Raw genomic sequence first — 16,995 nt, 5'->3', positions numbered from 1 at the left:
TATTACTTGAGCTTACACTCTTTACATCGTAAATTTGATAATGTATAAGATTATATTGTACCTAATTAACATAACGAACAATTAAATTGACGAATTATGCAGCGCTTTTTCATGATGAAGCTGGAGGGTTTTTTTTGCTTTAGGGTTCCCTTTAACTACTTTAAAATTGTTTTGGTAATGACTCATGATTGTGAAGGTGTTGATTGCATTTTGGGGGTAAATTTGTGCTGTGTGCGTCGATGACAAACACACTTGCACAGACAAACATGTACATGTTCATATACGGTCGTTGTTCGACCCTATCGACCAATCGACATGTTGGGGAGAGATTGAAGAGCAATAATTATTATGCGAGTCGCGTAGTCGCCTAAACCTCCACCGCATCCGATATTAGGGGGCCCATTCCACTGTCTCATCCCGTGTTACCGCCCCTCTGTCGTGCCTCGCAACTTGGCACTGAAGAAGTCTTTTTCATTCATCGTCTTCGCGAGTTCGAAGGCACAGAGAACTCGATTCAAAATAGCGGACTATCCGACTGACCACACATATATATATACATATATTATAGGCGCTGAATTTTTGTCCGAAAGAAAGAATCGCGACACTTTTGAAATCAAAACAGTTGTGCGACGTCGTGATTTTGTTTTATTGATGGTATCGATCGCATTTGGACATATGAAATTATTAAAGTGAAAAAAGAGAAAAATATTTTCGCGAGTGATTTTTTTGTTACTTTTTAGCGAAAATGTGGAAAACTAAGGGTGCATTGTTCCCTTTGATCCTAGTAAGTAGTACCTTTAAATATTATTACTAAATATAATAAAAATTTTGGGCTCTAAAAGTAACAGTGGTATAACAGACAATAAATTATTTCAAAAACTTTTAAAATACTTTTTGCGGTATGATATAGAGTATTTTGTGCGCGATTTAAGCTAAAATTCGATTATGGGCCAGATCAATACGGTGAACATTTATTGATATTGCCGCAGTTTAAACTTGGCCAGATAATTTTTAAGTGTTTTCTGATCGTTGAATGAAATTGATTCTTGCGCTGCTAATTGCTATTTTAATTCAGTAATTCGCTCATTTCAAGGACCATTAAGCAAAGAGTGCAGAGAATTTATTATTTTATATTACTAGCGGTTACGCGTTCGACTTTAAATGTTTCGTTACTTTTTGTAATTTAAGTAAAAGAGCCAGCAGGAAATTATAAACTTGTTTACACCGAGTGGGTACCTTCGATCGAATGCCGGGATTACATCCATTAGTTGATCATTAAGAGAAACATTACCGACATGAAATCATCTTACGATTAGTTAATGATACAGAATGATCGGTACCGTTTCCGTTACGACACAAGGGGAAAAATATATATATATATATATTCTCATGTGTGATGTATATTTCCTTTTTAAATACATTTATATTTATTAAATGCGTTTGTATTTCAATATTGCCACGCTTGATAGCAAATCAGTACTATAGAGAGGAAGGTGCTAGATTAGGTTAATACTAGTATAGTAGAATCCGCATTGAAGGGAAGTTACAAACATGTTATACTTAGAGGGCGTCATACAAAGCATAGTATTAGATAATATACAATTTTCTATTTTGATTAGTTATTTAGTTTAATAGAGAGAAAAACTACAAATTGTAGATACATATTTATTAACAGAAAAAGAACGATGAATTGTAATGTCAATATACATAAGAAGGGTCAGAAAAATGAGCGAAAATGTTATTATTAAACATTTGGGCCACTATAGTCGGATATGATTTCTTGAGAATAAGTCATAATAAATGATATTTCATTTTAAACGGAGTCATTATATCCAAATTTTCCTATAGAGAATATAATATGAAACCCAAAGTTAACACTGCAATTACTTCATATTAAGCGGTTGGTCAATATAGGCGGAGTCTTAATGAACTAATTCCACCGTATTATCAAAGACTATGTTCGAGGTTTTTGTTAGGGCAGTGATGACCGAATGTAATAGATTTTGAAAAAAAAATACAAACTTTTATAAATTATATATATTTTGGGCATAACTCTATCAAAAAGCGGAATTATCTGCAGTAAAAATCGTCGATATCGAAATGATAAATCGAACAGTTCTCTATTCCTTTTTTCTGGTACCATTTTAAGAAATGCTGACAAATTTTGTTGTATTATCCATAAAATTCCTTAATTTGCTCAATTTCCACTAGGCGATGGAAAATTTCGGAAAAAGTGAACGGTTTATAAATCAAAGTAAAATTAGTGTATAAGATGATTCAGAAACATACCTGTTGGGTGTATTTATAGAAGATAATTCTTTAAAAGTTCGTTATTATCGGAGTTCTTAGAATTAGTTTGAACATAATGGCAATTGAAATTATCCGCAAACATTAAATTCTAAGAATGCACTCCATTACCGCCAAATCGCTAAACTATTCACGGTTGTAATAACAATAAAATACTCTGTAGTTTACGATTTACATACATATGTATGCATTGTACGTAGCGCTTCATGAATTTTTTGTTTTAGGTAGGTGCTTGTAAATGCACGAATACATTCTACATTAGTAGATATCTCGTGTGTAAATGCCATGCACGCACTGTACTACTAAAAGTATTTTCCTACAGGTTCTTTACAAAACAAACCCGTGTAATGTTCTTGTTCTTGGTTCAATTTTATTGCTGTTTTTATTGGTTGAAAACGACTGTAATAATTAAAGGCAATTTACGATAAGATTAAAGAAATACAATGAGAAATTTGTAAAAGGTTTTAAATTGAATAAACTATTACAAGTGTTACTGTACTAACTGTAAATGTTTATTACATTTTCCTGTAGATGCCGCACTGTAATAAAAAAAACGACGGCAGAGAGTAGAGTACATTTGAAGATTTTTACGAAGCAAGAAGAATATTCGAATATATAACTATTTAATACCATTATTTATTTACATGGGCTTGAACCACTGTCAAAAGCGAAATTCCGGGCGTCTAAATTAGAAAATTAGTTAAAAAGAAGCGAAAATTACGAATCATTTTCTTCGTTTATCCAAAAGCTCATTTTCGTCACCTTACGACACCCTGCTAGGCTTTTATTTTTTACAAATTAAAATTGATTTCAATTAGTGTAAAAAAGTGAAATTTTGCGTGTCCAAATTTGAAAATTGGTTAAAAAGGAACCGACGTTATGAATCGTGTCCCTTGATTCGCAAAAAGACATTTTCCTCAAAGCTCATATCACCTAACGACACCCTGCCGCGCCTTTGTATTAAACAAATTTAAATTGTTTTAAAGCAAGTATAAAGAGCGAAATTTTGCTTGTACAATGTTGAAAATTGGTTAAAAAGGAGACGAAATTATGAATCATTTCCTTCAACTTCGCAAAAACATTTCCGTTAATAAACCATATGCCACCTTACGACACCCTGTTGCGCTGTTACATCTTACATATCAAAATTGGTTTGGACCACTAAACAGTGAAATTTTGCGGAACGTTGGATTAAGAAGAACCGAATTTATGAATCATTTCGTTTAATTTCCCAAAAACAAATTTTCCTTGAAACGCACCTCACCTTACGACACCCTACCACGCTACAAATTAAAATTGGCTGAAACCCTGCGGCGGATTTTGGACATTCGCAGCCCTATGCATAAAATTTTTGGACTGTCTTTATTCATAAAAAAATTAAGGCCAAATCACAAATCAACAATTCAACTTCAAAACGAAGTATCACTTGCTTGTATGTTTCGGAAATTTTTTGAAAATCTTTAATTATTTAAACAGTCCGAGATTTGCCTGCAGATTATAAGATATATTTCTTTATGGATCAAGAATAAACATGGTCAATTTGTACTTTTAGTCAAAATCTTGGTTCAGCAAGACTGGGGAAATTATTTTAAAACAGTAGGAGTTTAAAAATTTCAAAAAAATCCCCGCGAACACATAGGCAAGTTCTTATTTGAACATTGACATTTTACTGAAAATCTACTTTAGAGATTGATATTTTTTATTAGGTAGGTAGGTATTTGTTTATTACTGGGAAGAAAGAATGTGATTTGCTGAGGATCAGGCTTTTGGTATTAAAATATGTATGTATTACAAAAAATGATCACGCCACGTCACGATCATATCGGCAAACGAGGGTCAAGTTAAACATTTCGACTTGTCATCAATAGTGTCAAGATCAATCACAAGTTTTTGCCGCGACGTCTTCTCCTAAAATGGAACTCGTTCCTAGAGGTCAATGCATACATGATCTTCAAAGACACTTCACGATACCGCTACCATCATCCGCGGGTAGAGAAACTCCACGAACGCCATCATAATTTCGGCCAACAGAGCAAATACAAGGAATTGTTTTTTCAAAACATCCTAATTTGTATGTAGTGGTTTTTAATTAAAAATTCTATTTAGATTCGCACGATATAGATTTTATCAGATTTTTTCTAAGTAGGTACACTTTTATCAATTCAATTTTCGAGACATCGTGAGTTGTTTTATGATCAACTAAAAAAAAATTGAGATCGTCACTGGAGCTGCTGGTTCAGTTATTCAATTAATTGAACCGTGTACTGTATCGTATCGCAGTTAGTAAACAGTCTTGTATGAAAAAAAGTACATACACATAATAAAAAAAGAGCAATCAAGTAGGGCAGCTACAGCACAGGGAGATAATAATATAATAGTATAGTAATTGTGACTATAACAACATTCAACAGGCTGTTACCAATTATAGAATATTAGTTCAATTCCGACAAAGAATAAGAAACATATGCACCATGGGTAATAAGTAAAAGAAATATTAATGAAACGGCTTTTTTTATTTATTTTAAAATACTACTGCATGATGACCGAATAAAATAGAAACTTATTTAAGTTGTTAGCCTATATTTCGAAATAATTAGTTGCAGACTCATGTGATTTAATAACGATTGTTTAGAAGCCTAGTAATTATTTAACAAAATGATTCACATAGGCAGCAGTAAATCTAATACTTGCTAAGATGGTAGGAAGAAAGCAACGGACAAAGCATTGTTAAGGATAGTAATAATACATGTATGAAGGTACACATGCCGTGAGTAAAGAATGCAGAAAAAACAGTTAGTCAAATTAAGAATTATACTTCCTTGTGATATATGTATCTTACCATTATCTTACCTGTAAAAGCTCATATCTGTTCTGCACGCGATACGTTCGTATTACGCATTATATTTTCTAATAATGACAATTAATAATGATGTACACATATGTGGAATTACAAAACAATTTCTTATGGTTTCCCCTTTTCATTTTTAATAACTAACTTTCAAAACGACGCCGAAAGAATAGGTTTCTTTGATGCGTTTAGACGCTTCTCTTTAGCGGAAGTGTTTTAAGATAGATTAACGAAAAATTACTGCACCTATTCCTACTAAATTAATCTTCTGTACAAGTTTGAACGGTCTTTTTTTTGCGTCGCTGATGATTCTCAACGTTATTCAGGAAACTAAGACCAGAGACATTGCAGTTTTTGTGATGCTAATGATTATCAACGTAATCTAAAAAACTAAGACCTGGGGTATGACACTTTTTGTGACGCTGATGATTCTCGACATGAATCAAGAAACTAATTAGACTACAGCTATCACACTTGTTGCGTCGTTGATGAATCTTACCGTGATTCAAGAAACTAAAAATGGGTTGTATACAACAACGTCAAACGCAAGAGGTCATGGAGCAAAAAAGATGAACCGGCTCAAACCATTTCCAAAGCCGATATTCACCAAAAAAAGGTGATGCTGTCTGTTTGGTGGGATTTTAAAGGAATCGTTTTTTTTGAGCTTTTACCGGATAACACAACGATTAATTCGGAAGTCTACTGTCATCAGCTGGACAAACTGAATGATGCACTTCAACAGAAAAGGTCAGAACTAATCAACAGGAAAGGTGTAGTGTTTCACCAAGACAACGCGAGACCTCACACAAGTTTGGTCACTCGCCAAAAGCTTTTACAGCTTGAATGGGATACAATGCTACACCCACCATATTCTCCAGACCTGGCACCATCGGATTATTATTTGTTCCGGTCACTCCAAAATTTTTTAGACGGTAAAACCTTCACCTCAAATGAGGAGGTCAAAAACCTCCTCGATCAGTTTTTTGCCAGCAAAGACCAAAAATTTTATGAGCGTGGAATTATGCTACTACCAGAAAGATGGCAAAAGGTGTTGGACCAGAACGGTCAATATATAATTTAATAAAGTATTTGTTTATTATACGAAAACTGTCTTTCATTTCCACAAAAAAAAACGAAATGACTTTCCGAACAACCCTATAATTAGACCACAGCTATCACACTTCTTGCGTCGCTGATGATTCTCACTGTGATTCAAGAAACTAAGACCAGAGATATCACACCTTTTTGTGATTCTAATGATTCTCAACGTGATTCAGAAAACTGAGACCAGAGTTATCACACTTTTGAGACGCTGATGATTCTCGACGTGATCAGGGAACTAATAAGATCACATCCATCATTGATGATTTTCAATGTTACTTCAAAATTGCTATAGCATCTTATGTTTTTAGCCCTTCATTTATCATTACCGCGTAAAATAAAAGGACAAAATTACCAAGAAAATAGTTGATTTATCCTTTTTCGCTGTATTAGAATCGCGCACAACATTGAGATTCTGATGATACATCTTAACTTAATTGAAATTATTCCGATATACTTTTATTTTCTTTCAAAATATTACTGTTGCTTTTCCTGTAGTTTTTTTTTTTGCTATAGAAATAGCGAGTTAATGGTGTATTAAGAATGTACACAGCTACCAATAAAGAAACTATTAACAAGTCTTCATTTGACGATTGACGTCATTTCCTTTCTTCCGGCAAAGTAAATAATATATACTGCGGATTATTATAATAGTAGAAATTGTAACTTAAACTCATTTATAACTTTTTGCGGTGGTCCTTATCAAATTGAAACTAACGAGTGTGTATACATATATTAAACAATTAAAAACAAAAGAACGAAAATCAGAAATAGGTAAAGTAAAGATGGCTACGGGTGGGTATATCTCTTTTGTTTTGTTTCTACTTTGCTGAAACTCCGTTTCGATCAGTTTAATATTACTTAATTTTAAACAGGGTCAGAGCTCGGAAAATCGCGACAATTAATAACCGCTTCCACTTAAGGCCGGTAACATTAACGGAAAGATGCGTTATTTTACGTAACACACTTGCCTTGTTTTACACTCACTGTACGGCGTATAGCACCCACGAGCTTAAAAAATGCGAATACCGTTTACTATTAGCCATTAAGACACGTTTATTAATTTATTCTCATTAATAGCCTACCGTAAACTAACACACTTTAAAAACTAACGATAAACATCAAACGATTATACTTAAACCTTTACTTAAAACGTTAATTATAGCATTATTAAAACAAACTATGTATTTTTATCTTTAACGTTAGTGAGAGACGTGTTAGAAGCAATAACAGGAGTTAAGAGGGGCAGTAGTAGATCTAGATTAGATTACTGTTCGATATATATTTAGGCTGCTCCAATTTTCGATAAAAGTGACTCACAATAGCAGCAAGTAGAGGTGCGTGTCTTATACCTGAAGACTTTTAATGATGATGATAATTATTCTTTTTGTTTGAAATTCCTTTATGGTGCGCTACTCACTATGGGAATTTTAAAAAAATAAATTCTGTTGATAGTAAAAAATGCGATTCTTCTTTACAATAAGTATGTATGTAGGTACTTTTTATGTATAATAGTTCGTTTATGTTCCGATAAATATTAAAATTATTAATACACTAGCGACCCGCCCCAGCTTCGCACGGGTGCAATGCTGATACTAAATATGTATATATTTTTTTTGTTTAGATTAGATATTATCGAGAAGGGGAAAGATACCCCCTGAACATACTAAATATACTACAGAATGTCTTTATATACAACATTCACAGTTTTTTTGTCGTTAGACAATACAAACCGGCCGGTACCGCCGCAACCGCTATGTCCCTGCATTTTAAGTCTGTAATATCTTCGAAAATATTCATTTAAATTACATGATGTATCGATCTATATTAAATGCACAATGTATTTACGATAGTTAATTGGATAAGAATTAATGCTGTATTGCCTACTTACGAAGCCGTAAATAAGTTATTATTTCTCATAAAAAGTAAAGGATAAAAATGGTTATTGTGGGTTATCCCTAAGAGATAGACATATACCATCCCAGACTTTTTTGTAGACCCTCTTAAGATGTACAATATTGTAGTACATTATTTTGATCTATCTCGTAGTATTCAGCCAGCGTTTGCAATGTAAGCGCAAAAAATGTGTTTATTTACGACATCACGTTAGAAACCTCTAAAATTATCAGTGTTTCCCTACTATATATTATGCATGTATTATACATATAAACCTTCCTCTTGAATCACTCTATCTTAAAAAAAAACCGCATCCAAATCCGTTGCCTAGTTTTAAAGATGTAAGCATACATAGGGACAGACAGCGGGAAAGCGACTTTGTTTTATACTATGTAGTGATAATATTAATTTAGACAAGAATAAATGCACTGCCCTGTATAAAGAATTGTGATTGTGAATAAATATTGCGGACCAGTGGTACACTTTGTTCAGGAAATTAACGGTTTCCATTACAATTGCAATTGATAGAGTAATATGGTTTTATTACTAATCTAAATTTAATAGAACCGTTCTAATTTTTAATGTAGGAATGCATGCCCGACGGTGCTTTTAACACCGGGTGTAAAAGAAAATTTTACGGCTGTCCGGGAATTATTATTGTCACATTTACAAGAATATTGCGCAGTTTTAAGGAATTTTAACGCATATTACGTTTTGTCAATGGGTCTTTTACAACAACAGTTCACGGAAACGGTACCCGTGTTACAGATAATTAAACGAAATCGGATTTGATTTCAGTGATGACGCTTCAAGTTTCGATCAGGTTTTTCATGAGAATTTTCTTCTCGGTTTGATTTATTCGACACGCGGAGGTACCTACAACTCGTAGAAGTGATGGTAACGCATTTTCTTTCGGAAGAATCTTAGAGATCATTAATAAAAATAAAAATGAAACAAACATTAGCTTCAATATTTTGCAGATTATCTAATCGTTGTATTTCTTTTTTAGTTATATATTCCGTTCTCCATTAATCATCTACCATGTTTTTAATTTAGCACACTTTTTTTATTATTTGCACGTGTTACGCATCAATTGGTACCAAAAATGGCACCAAATACACTTGAAAAAAACATTTGATAATACTTCAACAATGAATTAACAAATGCCTTACGTTTTACTGTTGAAAAGCAAAACGTATCTGTATCTATAGTGGTTCATTTGTTTTCTATTAACAGATAAAGTTCAGAATCAGTTCTTCTCAGTTTCTTTTTATTGTATTCTAATATTATATATAAAAGAAATAAGGAGTGCTGTCAGCACAGGACAAAGTAGTATTTCGTAGTTAGTATCAGCAATTTCTTATGCTGAAGTGTATAATGTGTTGCATACATATTTACAAACAATTCCTTTGAATTTAATTTTTAACACAAGGAAAGTGATTAAATAAATTGAATAGGGGGGAAGAACTTGTTATTATTAGTATATTTTTACACACAATCAGCTAAATATCTATAATTAATTGCCAAGCTTTTTCATTTAACACACTGTTGTTTTACTACGTTCGGATTTTACGTTTCAATGCTGGTACCAAAAATGGCACCAAATCAGTTGAAAAAACATTTAACAATCTTTCAACAATGAACTAACAAAAGCCTTGCGTTTTACAGTTGAATAGCAAAACGTGTCTGCATTGTGGTGCATTCGTTTTTTGTTTACAGATAAATTTCTGGCTAATCAGCGGCTCTTCTCAAGTTGTAGCCGAAGAATGCAATAACGACTGGGAATGTCAGCAGAATATACGCGAATCTGTATGCGTACAAGGCCGATGTTCGTGCAAACCATTTTATGCACGAATAAACGAAACAACATGCGTACAATGTAAGTTAATGTTTACAAACACGTAAAAATGGCATTGCCTATTTTTTATTTTTTTTTTTTTTAACTTATTTACACATACTGGTTTTGCGTGAACGTTATACCTGCACTGAACCTGAAAGAATTTACTTTGGTCTACTTTTTTAAACGAAAACTATTGTTATTACTTTGTTAAACAAATGCTCTTTTGCATTCACGCAGTTGTTTAATGCCACGGCTATTTTTACTTTTATTTACTACCTAATTAATAGTTTATTAATGTGGATAATAACATTTTTATAGCTGCCATTATAATTAATGATTGTCCACGATCAGAAATACTGTTGTGATTGAACTTGAAAAACTTATAACTTTGTGTCATTGATTTACGATTTGTTTTAAAGTAATAAGCAAACAAAAAATTACCATTTTGGTCACTTCAACAAGAAGATGGCACAATATAATTTGAAATTCAAATTATTCCGAGTATGTTTATTTTAAAATCCTCCTGCCAGTCCTACATGCTAACATATACGAGCTGCTTTTATTTTTTTATCTCTGTACATTTTTGTGATGTTCAGCGTATTAATGATATGCAAATCTGGAGTCCTGCTTTTAATCTCGTAAGTATTATGTAAAATAGGTTCAAAAGGCAGATATATTAAAGTTATCGTCCCATTTCAACCTTGTACTTTAATTGGAAGAAGAAGACGAAACGGTGATAAATAAATTATTGTTTGTGGTCGATAAACCAAAAAAGGATTCACACCAGTCACCACAAAACCTGTATACTGTCAACGCTAAACAGTCTGCAGTTAACAGTTTTTGTGGTAACTACATAGGGTTTGTTTTCTTGGTTTATTTATTATTTTACCACAATCTCACGTATAAAAGTTAATGAAAACGACAAAATAAATCTAAAGTATAACAAAAAATGAAGTTGAAATTTTAGGGTTACTGTTCCTACAGATGTCGAACATGTTCCCTTCCCAAAAATTATGAATAACAGGATTAATAGACGTTTACCTATTTTTTATTTTATTTTAGCATCTCTGTTAGGATACGAATGTGTCGTGTCCGAACAGTGCTCTTTAAGGGTGGCTCACAGTAGCTGTATCGATGGAACGTGTAGGTGTGTCGACGGATTTTTGCAATTTAGAAAACACACTTGTCTGGGACGTAAGTATATGTACATAAATCAACACATGACACATATAATTATCTAAACACGCCATTTTTCATTTTTATTAGAAATAAATGTCAATAATACGCTTTAACAATCAGCATGACAAAACAGTGTTTTGTTTTATTATGGCTGTTGTTTTCATTTGTTTTTATCTTAATTAATTGCAGTTTCTGCTTTCAGATTATTAGACTAATTAAAATGTAGGCGTTCGTTTGTTTTACTGGTAACATTATTCTTTATTATTGCGTGATTATAACACAATGGAATATTAATTTTTGATGGTTGACCAACGATATGAGTATGCATTCAAAAATCTCCACATTATAAAAATAACAAAAGATATGTACCTACATACTGAAATTTAATTTGTGTAAAAAAGTCAGATTACGACTTACGCAACAAAAATAATACAATAAGTAACTGCTTTTTATAAAAGAATGTTACCAAAAGGTAGAACTGGAATAAATAAATTTTTGGCATTCGGGTCATCAAACTGTTCTTGTCGTATGTAGAAGTAAATACAAAGCGGTGGGTGACCTTAATTTATGAACTTTCTTATACCTACCATAATTTCGTGGACAATTAAGTACAATTAAAAATTGAAATAAAATTAATTAGGAGCAAATTGACTGTGACAGACAAACTGACAGACACACGAGTGATCCTTTAAGGGTTCCTTTTCTCATTCGAACGTACGGAACCCTAGGTAATTGTTATACGTAGATACACGTTTAATAATAAATTCGTTAACTATTATCTACGAATCTGCATACGTACATATTTATGTAGAGGTTATTGATCTAGATTGCCATGTGGGTATTTATAACTAAAATCAAGTGCATTATCACCTATACGTATATTCATATATATTATCTAATCGATACGAATTTACATATGTACTAATTACATAGTAATTATGAATTAACAACCTCGATTAACTAAAAATACGCTAAAAACCGTATGATTATCCGATGAAATGAAAACTTATGATTGGATCTTGGGGTAGTGAACAGATTAAATAAGCTACTATGTGTGTTCTGGCATACGTGACAACTTTTCATGTAGCAGGTATAGGATAAGTCCAAGGAGAAGTTAAAATTTATTAATTAGTGTTAAAGTTTGTAATTGTCCATGACTAATTATAATTAAAAGAAAGGTTACGATAAATAAGAAATAATAATAGTGAGATAGTAAAAACGGATTTGAATTGTTCAGGGCGTAATTGACTCATTGCAATCAGAATTAAAGGACTTTAACAACTGTAAGGCTAAATTATATTTTGAATTGAGCTTAAGAAGTGATTTTTTTGGGGGGTGATGAACTTCAAATGGTCATCTCAAGGATATTTTCGTAATAATTATTTATAAGGAGAATGCCAGCATATTTAAGTGTTATGTATACACCAAGTTTAATGTTTTACCTGAAGGTCGCACAACTACTATTATACTTTTTATACGTATTAGGTGTGTTAGCTACTTTTTGTCATAGTGAATAGATTATACATATAGAATTTATACCAGGTTGGTACCGAAAGTAAAATACCATATACGAAATTCTTGTATAAATATTATAGTCAGAGACGTACTTAATACTTGTGGGCCCAGGTGGACCAAAGCTCTGACATTAAAAGTTATGGAACATGTAACTAACTATACCCGATATAATTTAAATATTACTGTATTACGCACCAAGGGAAGAAAGTACGATATTCCGTCCTGTATGTGAAATGCCACTCGAGTTGAAGACGCCGAGGATGATGTAGTTTTCCTATCTTTATGTTATAGTTTCTTCAGTTCAGCAACAATTATTTTTTCTATACGCTTCCTATTTGCGTTTGTCACTCGTTTTAACTGGAAAAAAGACACTGATGCCAAAATAGTTTGTTTAGCGTGAAAGATCAGGGACAAAATAGGGTTGCCAATAATTTTATTGATGTAAAATCAACATCAATCTTTTTATACCAAGATAAGGCGTTTTGGGTTGTATGGAACTTAAAATGTACAGCGGTGTAGCCCACTTTTGGTTCATATAAAAGAAGCTGCTATACTTCGTTTACTTTCTGTAGCGATGTGACCTTCAGTTTGACCGGCGCAAAGTAGAAAAGAACAGCACTAGGCCAGAAAAGGAAGGAGACAACTCTCGGCCAAACTCTTAACCGGTGAGAAGCGTATAATCCGTACAGTACTGCACGGAAAAATTGACTATTTTATCCACTACAATTGCATTGCTCAAATATGCTGTTATTGGTACCATTTACTACTGAAAATATCAACGAGATGTTTATTTATATTTGAAGACATATTAAAGGCTTTAACGCTTGTTTTCGACTCGCATTACTACTCATAATGGAACAAAACTTTTGCCAGGTACTGTATGAAAAAGTTTGTTTGATGAACAAGAGTCGAGAGTATAATGAGCTTTTTTCTCCCTACCTACGATTTTGCCAGTGCACATCCAAGACATTGGAAGGGGCACATCGCTAGAGAAAGTAAACGAAGTATACGTCCCTGATTATATTATAATACATCAGGTACATATTCATATATTTATATGTCGATCAAAATAGTCACAAACGATTTTTTCGGCCCTAGCAACTTTTTCATTTTTCTTCTCGAGTTCCCGGTTGTCTAGAAAGCTTAAACTTAATAAGAAACTAAGCAACAATAATAATTAAATTGATTGATTACATACAATTTGAAGAAGTCGTAGAGCGGTTGTTACATGTTAATAATAATACAAAGTCGTGATTCCCTCGCAGATAATCGTCTTATAAAATCTAATTTTAAAGCTTATTATATTCGTAATAACTTTGCCATTAATATTACGTATTACAATTTTTATAAATCAGTTGCATGAAAGATGACCGATTAAATTACTGTCATTAATCATCTTCACCATAGCTTCATATTGTTTGATTAAAGTTTGTACTGTTCCTTTTTCCTCAGTAGATCCTGATGGATAAGTTAATATTGACAGGGAAACGTTAAAGATCTGGATTTACAGAGTTTTTAACATTTAAAGTTTTGAGTATTTTGCTTAAATTAAGTTTTTTTTATATTTTTCAGTTTGAAGTGATTGAGATATAGTTTTTCTTTCTTTATGTTATAGTTTCTCCACTTGAGCAGCAAATAATTCTTCTATATTCTTCCTTATTTGCCTTTGTCACTCGTTTTAACTGGAAAAGAGACACTAATGCCAAAATAGTTTGCTTGCCGTGAAAGATCAGAGCCAAAATAGGGTTGCTATAATTTTATTGATGTAAAATCGACATCAATCATTTTATATCATAATATTTACAACCCCATTTGGTTTCCGATCTTTTACACATTATAATAAGAGAAAGAAATGGAATCCATAGTTTCTTTAGGTTTGAATTCATCTAATAAGTGAAGTTTTTCGAATCGTTTTCTAAGAATTTTGGATTATAGGCATTTATTAGCACACCACAATATATTGTAGTTTTCAGTTTTAAACAGCAATAATTCATAGAATTTCGTAGTTTCTTGCTAAAGGTACGAAAAGTGGTAACTTGGCAGGTGCTGATATCAATTTGGAGCTTCAAAATTTCATGGACCAACACATTGAACCCGGAAAACAACATCGATTCAATATTTTAAATTATTCATTTTCAAGGAGTTTACAATTTTATTTAATCGGTTGTACTAGAAAAACTTTTAACGTATTTTGTATTTTACTAATAGAAAATACGTTTGGAAAGTGTTTTAAATAAAAAGTATTTAAATGCAAGATAAAAATAAGTATTTTTTATTTTGTATTTGCATTTTAAATCCAATTATTTCAAATAAATCACATCTCTGCCTATGATGATGATGAAACTGAATGTCGTACAATTACATAATTGTAAAAAGTTTATCGAAATCAAATAATTAATTTTATAATCTAATGGTACCATGGTAACTTATTATTACAACCCTCTATCTATACGTATATTATTAATTGATACAATTTGCACTTTTATTGTAATCGTAATAGTGAATTCGTACTGTAGCGGTCACTTTCGTACACCATCCGCACTATAATAAGATTAAAATTATCTAATTTGATATCCGTAAGATTTACAGGATTTAGATAAATGCCACGCTTCCTATAAGTACTTGAGCATGTTTCAATATTTGCAATTACAGTTATTTCATGATAGCTCCTGCGCCTGCCATTGCATCCATATATACAATTATCTGTTCGGCTGCATTATCTAATCTTGGAGATAGATTGGTTTGCGATTAAAATGCGTTTAATCGGGAAACGGACGTTACTGAAAGTACATCGAATGGAATGTGAATTATCCACTGGACCTATTATACCTTATACAGGAACAGGCTATTCGCTAATCATCTTCCACAATAAAAAGAACGTACCTGTAAAGAATTTTTATCTTATCAGGATAGTGCAATGTAGCACTTATGAAATACTTTAGGAGTTTCCATTTTCTGAAATTGAGCTTCCGTGATGATGACTTTGTATGCTGCAAGTTTTGAACATTGTGGAGTTGTGTCAATATCAATTCCAAATACTCAGAGTAGTCCGTCGTGATTTTAGTTTTGCTTACAATAGTCGTTTTTGACCTTGCATAAACACCTGTAGTTTCGTGTTGCTTGTCATTACACTTAACGTAGGTGCTTTTAGATTAATGATTTGTGAGAAACACTAAATCTTCAATTATGTATTATCTTATTTCTTATGATGTCTTTCCGAATTATGTAAATTCTTTGACCCATTATTTACCTAGGCGAAGACAATTTCCAATAAATTCTATTGTATATAATTCATTTGTAAACTCATGGATATTATTAAAAAGATGAACTGGATCATACGATTAAATTTGGCAAAATAAACTATTGGTATTGATGGTACTTGTTTTTGGTAAGACTTACACGAAAACTATTGTGTTTACTATCAGTGAATTTGTCTAAATAGTATGTTAATAAACTATCTGTCGAAGCCGATATCACTTAACAAGTGTATGCATCGATTAGTTAATTAATTAACACAGTTTTAATTTTTATCCAACAACAGGTAGCTGACTTATTAATACATGTATCTACTTGAATATATACCAATACGGTCTGAACGATTTTCATTAGCAATTCCTAACAGATTATGAGACTAATTAAATGTGAAACTTGCGAGTATCAAGTTTTCAGGGCATATGAAAACAAACCGTTGTCTGAACCGTACTACCATCGAGGCTTATATTAAATTAAATTTAATGTTTGCATCGTCCTTTTCTCCTAGCTGCTCCTTGAATCGCATAATTAACCGTGTAAATATGTACGTATATGCATGAAACTATATGCAAATTTTTGCTAGTTCTTCTTTATTTCGTTTAATATGTATCTAATCAGTTAATACTCACTGAAACATGTAATGTAAATGTATAATATCTACGTATGCTACATCTAGATAGGTAGACTTGTCATTACGATTACTTAATGGTAAAATAAAACAATTATTCACTCTATGTAGGTTTTTTCAGGAAGGTTTTCTATATACTTAACTAAAAAAAAAAAACAAAAACGACTTCAATAAAATTTATATGGCACCACCCCGGAAGTATGACCTACCAAACAAAAAAAAATCATCAAAATCAATTCATAATTGACAGAGTAATCGCATAACAAATATACCAAAAAAAAGAAACACAATCGAATTGAGTATCTTCAACTTTTTTTGAATTCGGTTGAAAAAGAGAAATGTTTTGTTCAATTTTGTTTTGCTTTTGTTTATTATTTTGTTTTGTAAATGATATGAATGTAGAAGGAAACAAAATTTCTGGCAGTGTAT

General features: G+C 32.1%; 1 protein-coding gene across 2 annotated transcripts in view; it reads left to right on the top strand.

Moving 5' to 3' along the window:
* Positions 1–109: 109 nt before the first annotated feature.
* The window catches only part of LOC108737687 (low-density lipoprotein receptor-related protein 2), a 22,725-nt gene continuing 5,839 nt past the window's right edge, over positions 110–16,995 (top strand). Inside the window, exons 1-3 of one of the 2 annotated variants that reach the window (XM_025978614.1) lie at positions 110–784; positions 9,872–10,031; positions 11,055–11,186. In XM_025978614.1, coding sequence (XP_025834399.1) covers positions 746–784; positions 9,872–10,031; positions 11,055–11,186 — 331 coding nt within the window. In that variant the 5' untranslated portion in view covers positions 110–745. The remainder of the gene's footprint in view (positions 785–9,871; positions 10,032–11,054; positions 11,187–16,995) is intronic. The other variant, XM_025978613.1, reaches the window with a different exon arrangement.

Source organism: Agrilus planipennis, unplaced genomic scaffold, assembly GCF_000699045.2.
Source record: "Agrilus planipennis isolate EAB-ADULT unplaced genomic scaffold, Apla_2.0 scaffold7, whole genome shotgun sequence".
Taxonomy (NCBI): Eukaryota; Metazoa; Arthropoda; class Insecta; order Coleoptera; family Buprestidae; genus Agrilus; species Agrilus planipennis.
The sequence above is the reverse complement of the archived record's forward strand: the minus strand, read 5'-3'. Positions and strand labels throughout refer to the sequence as shown.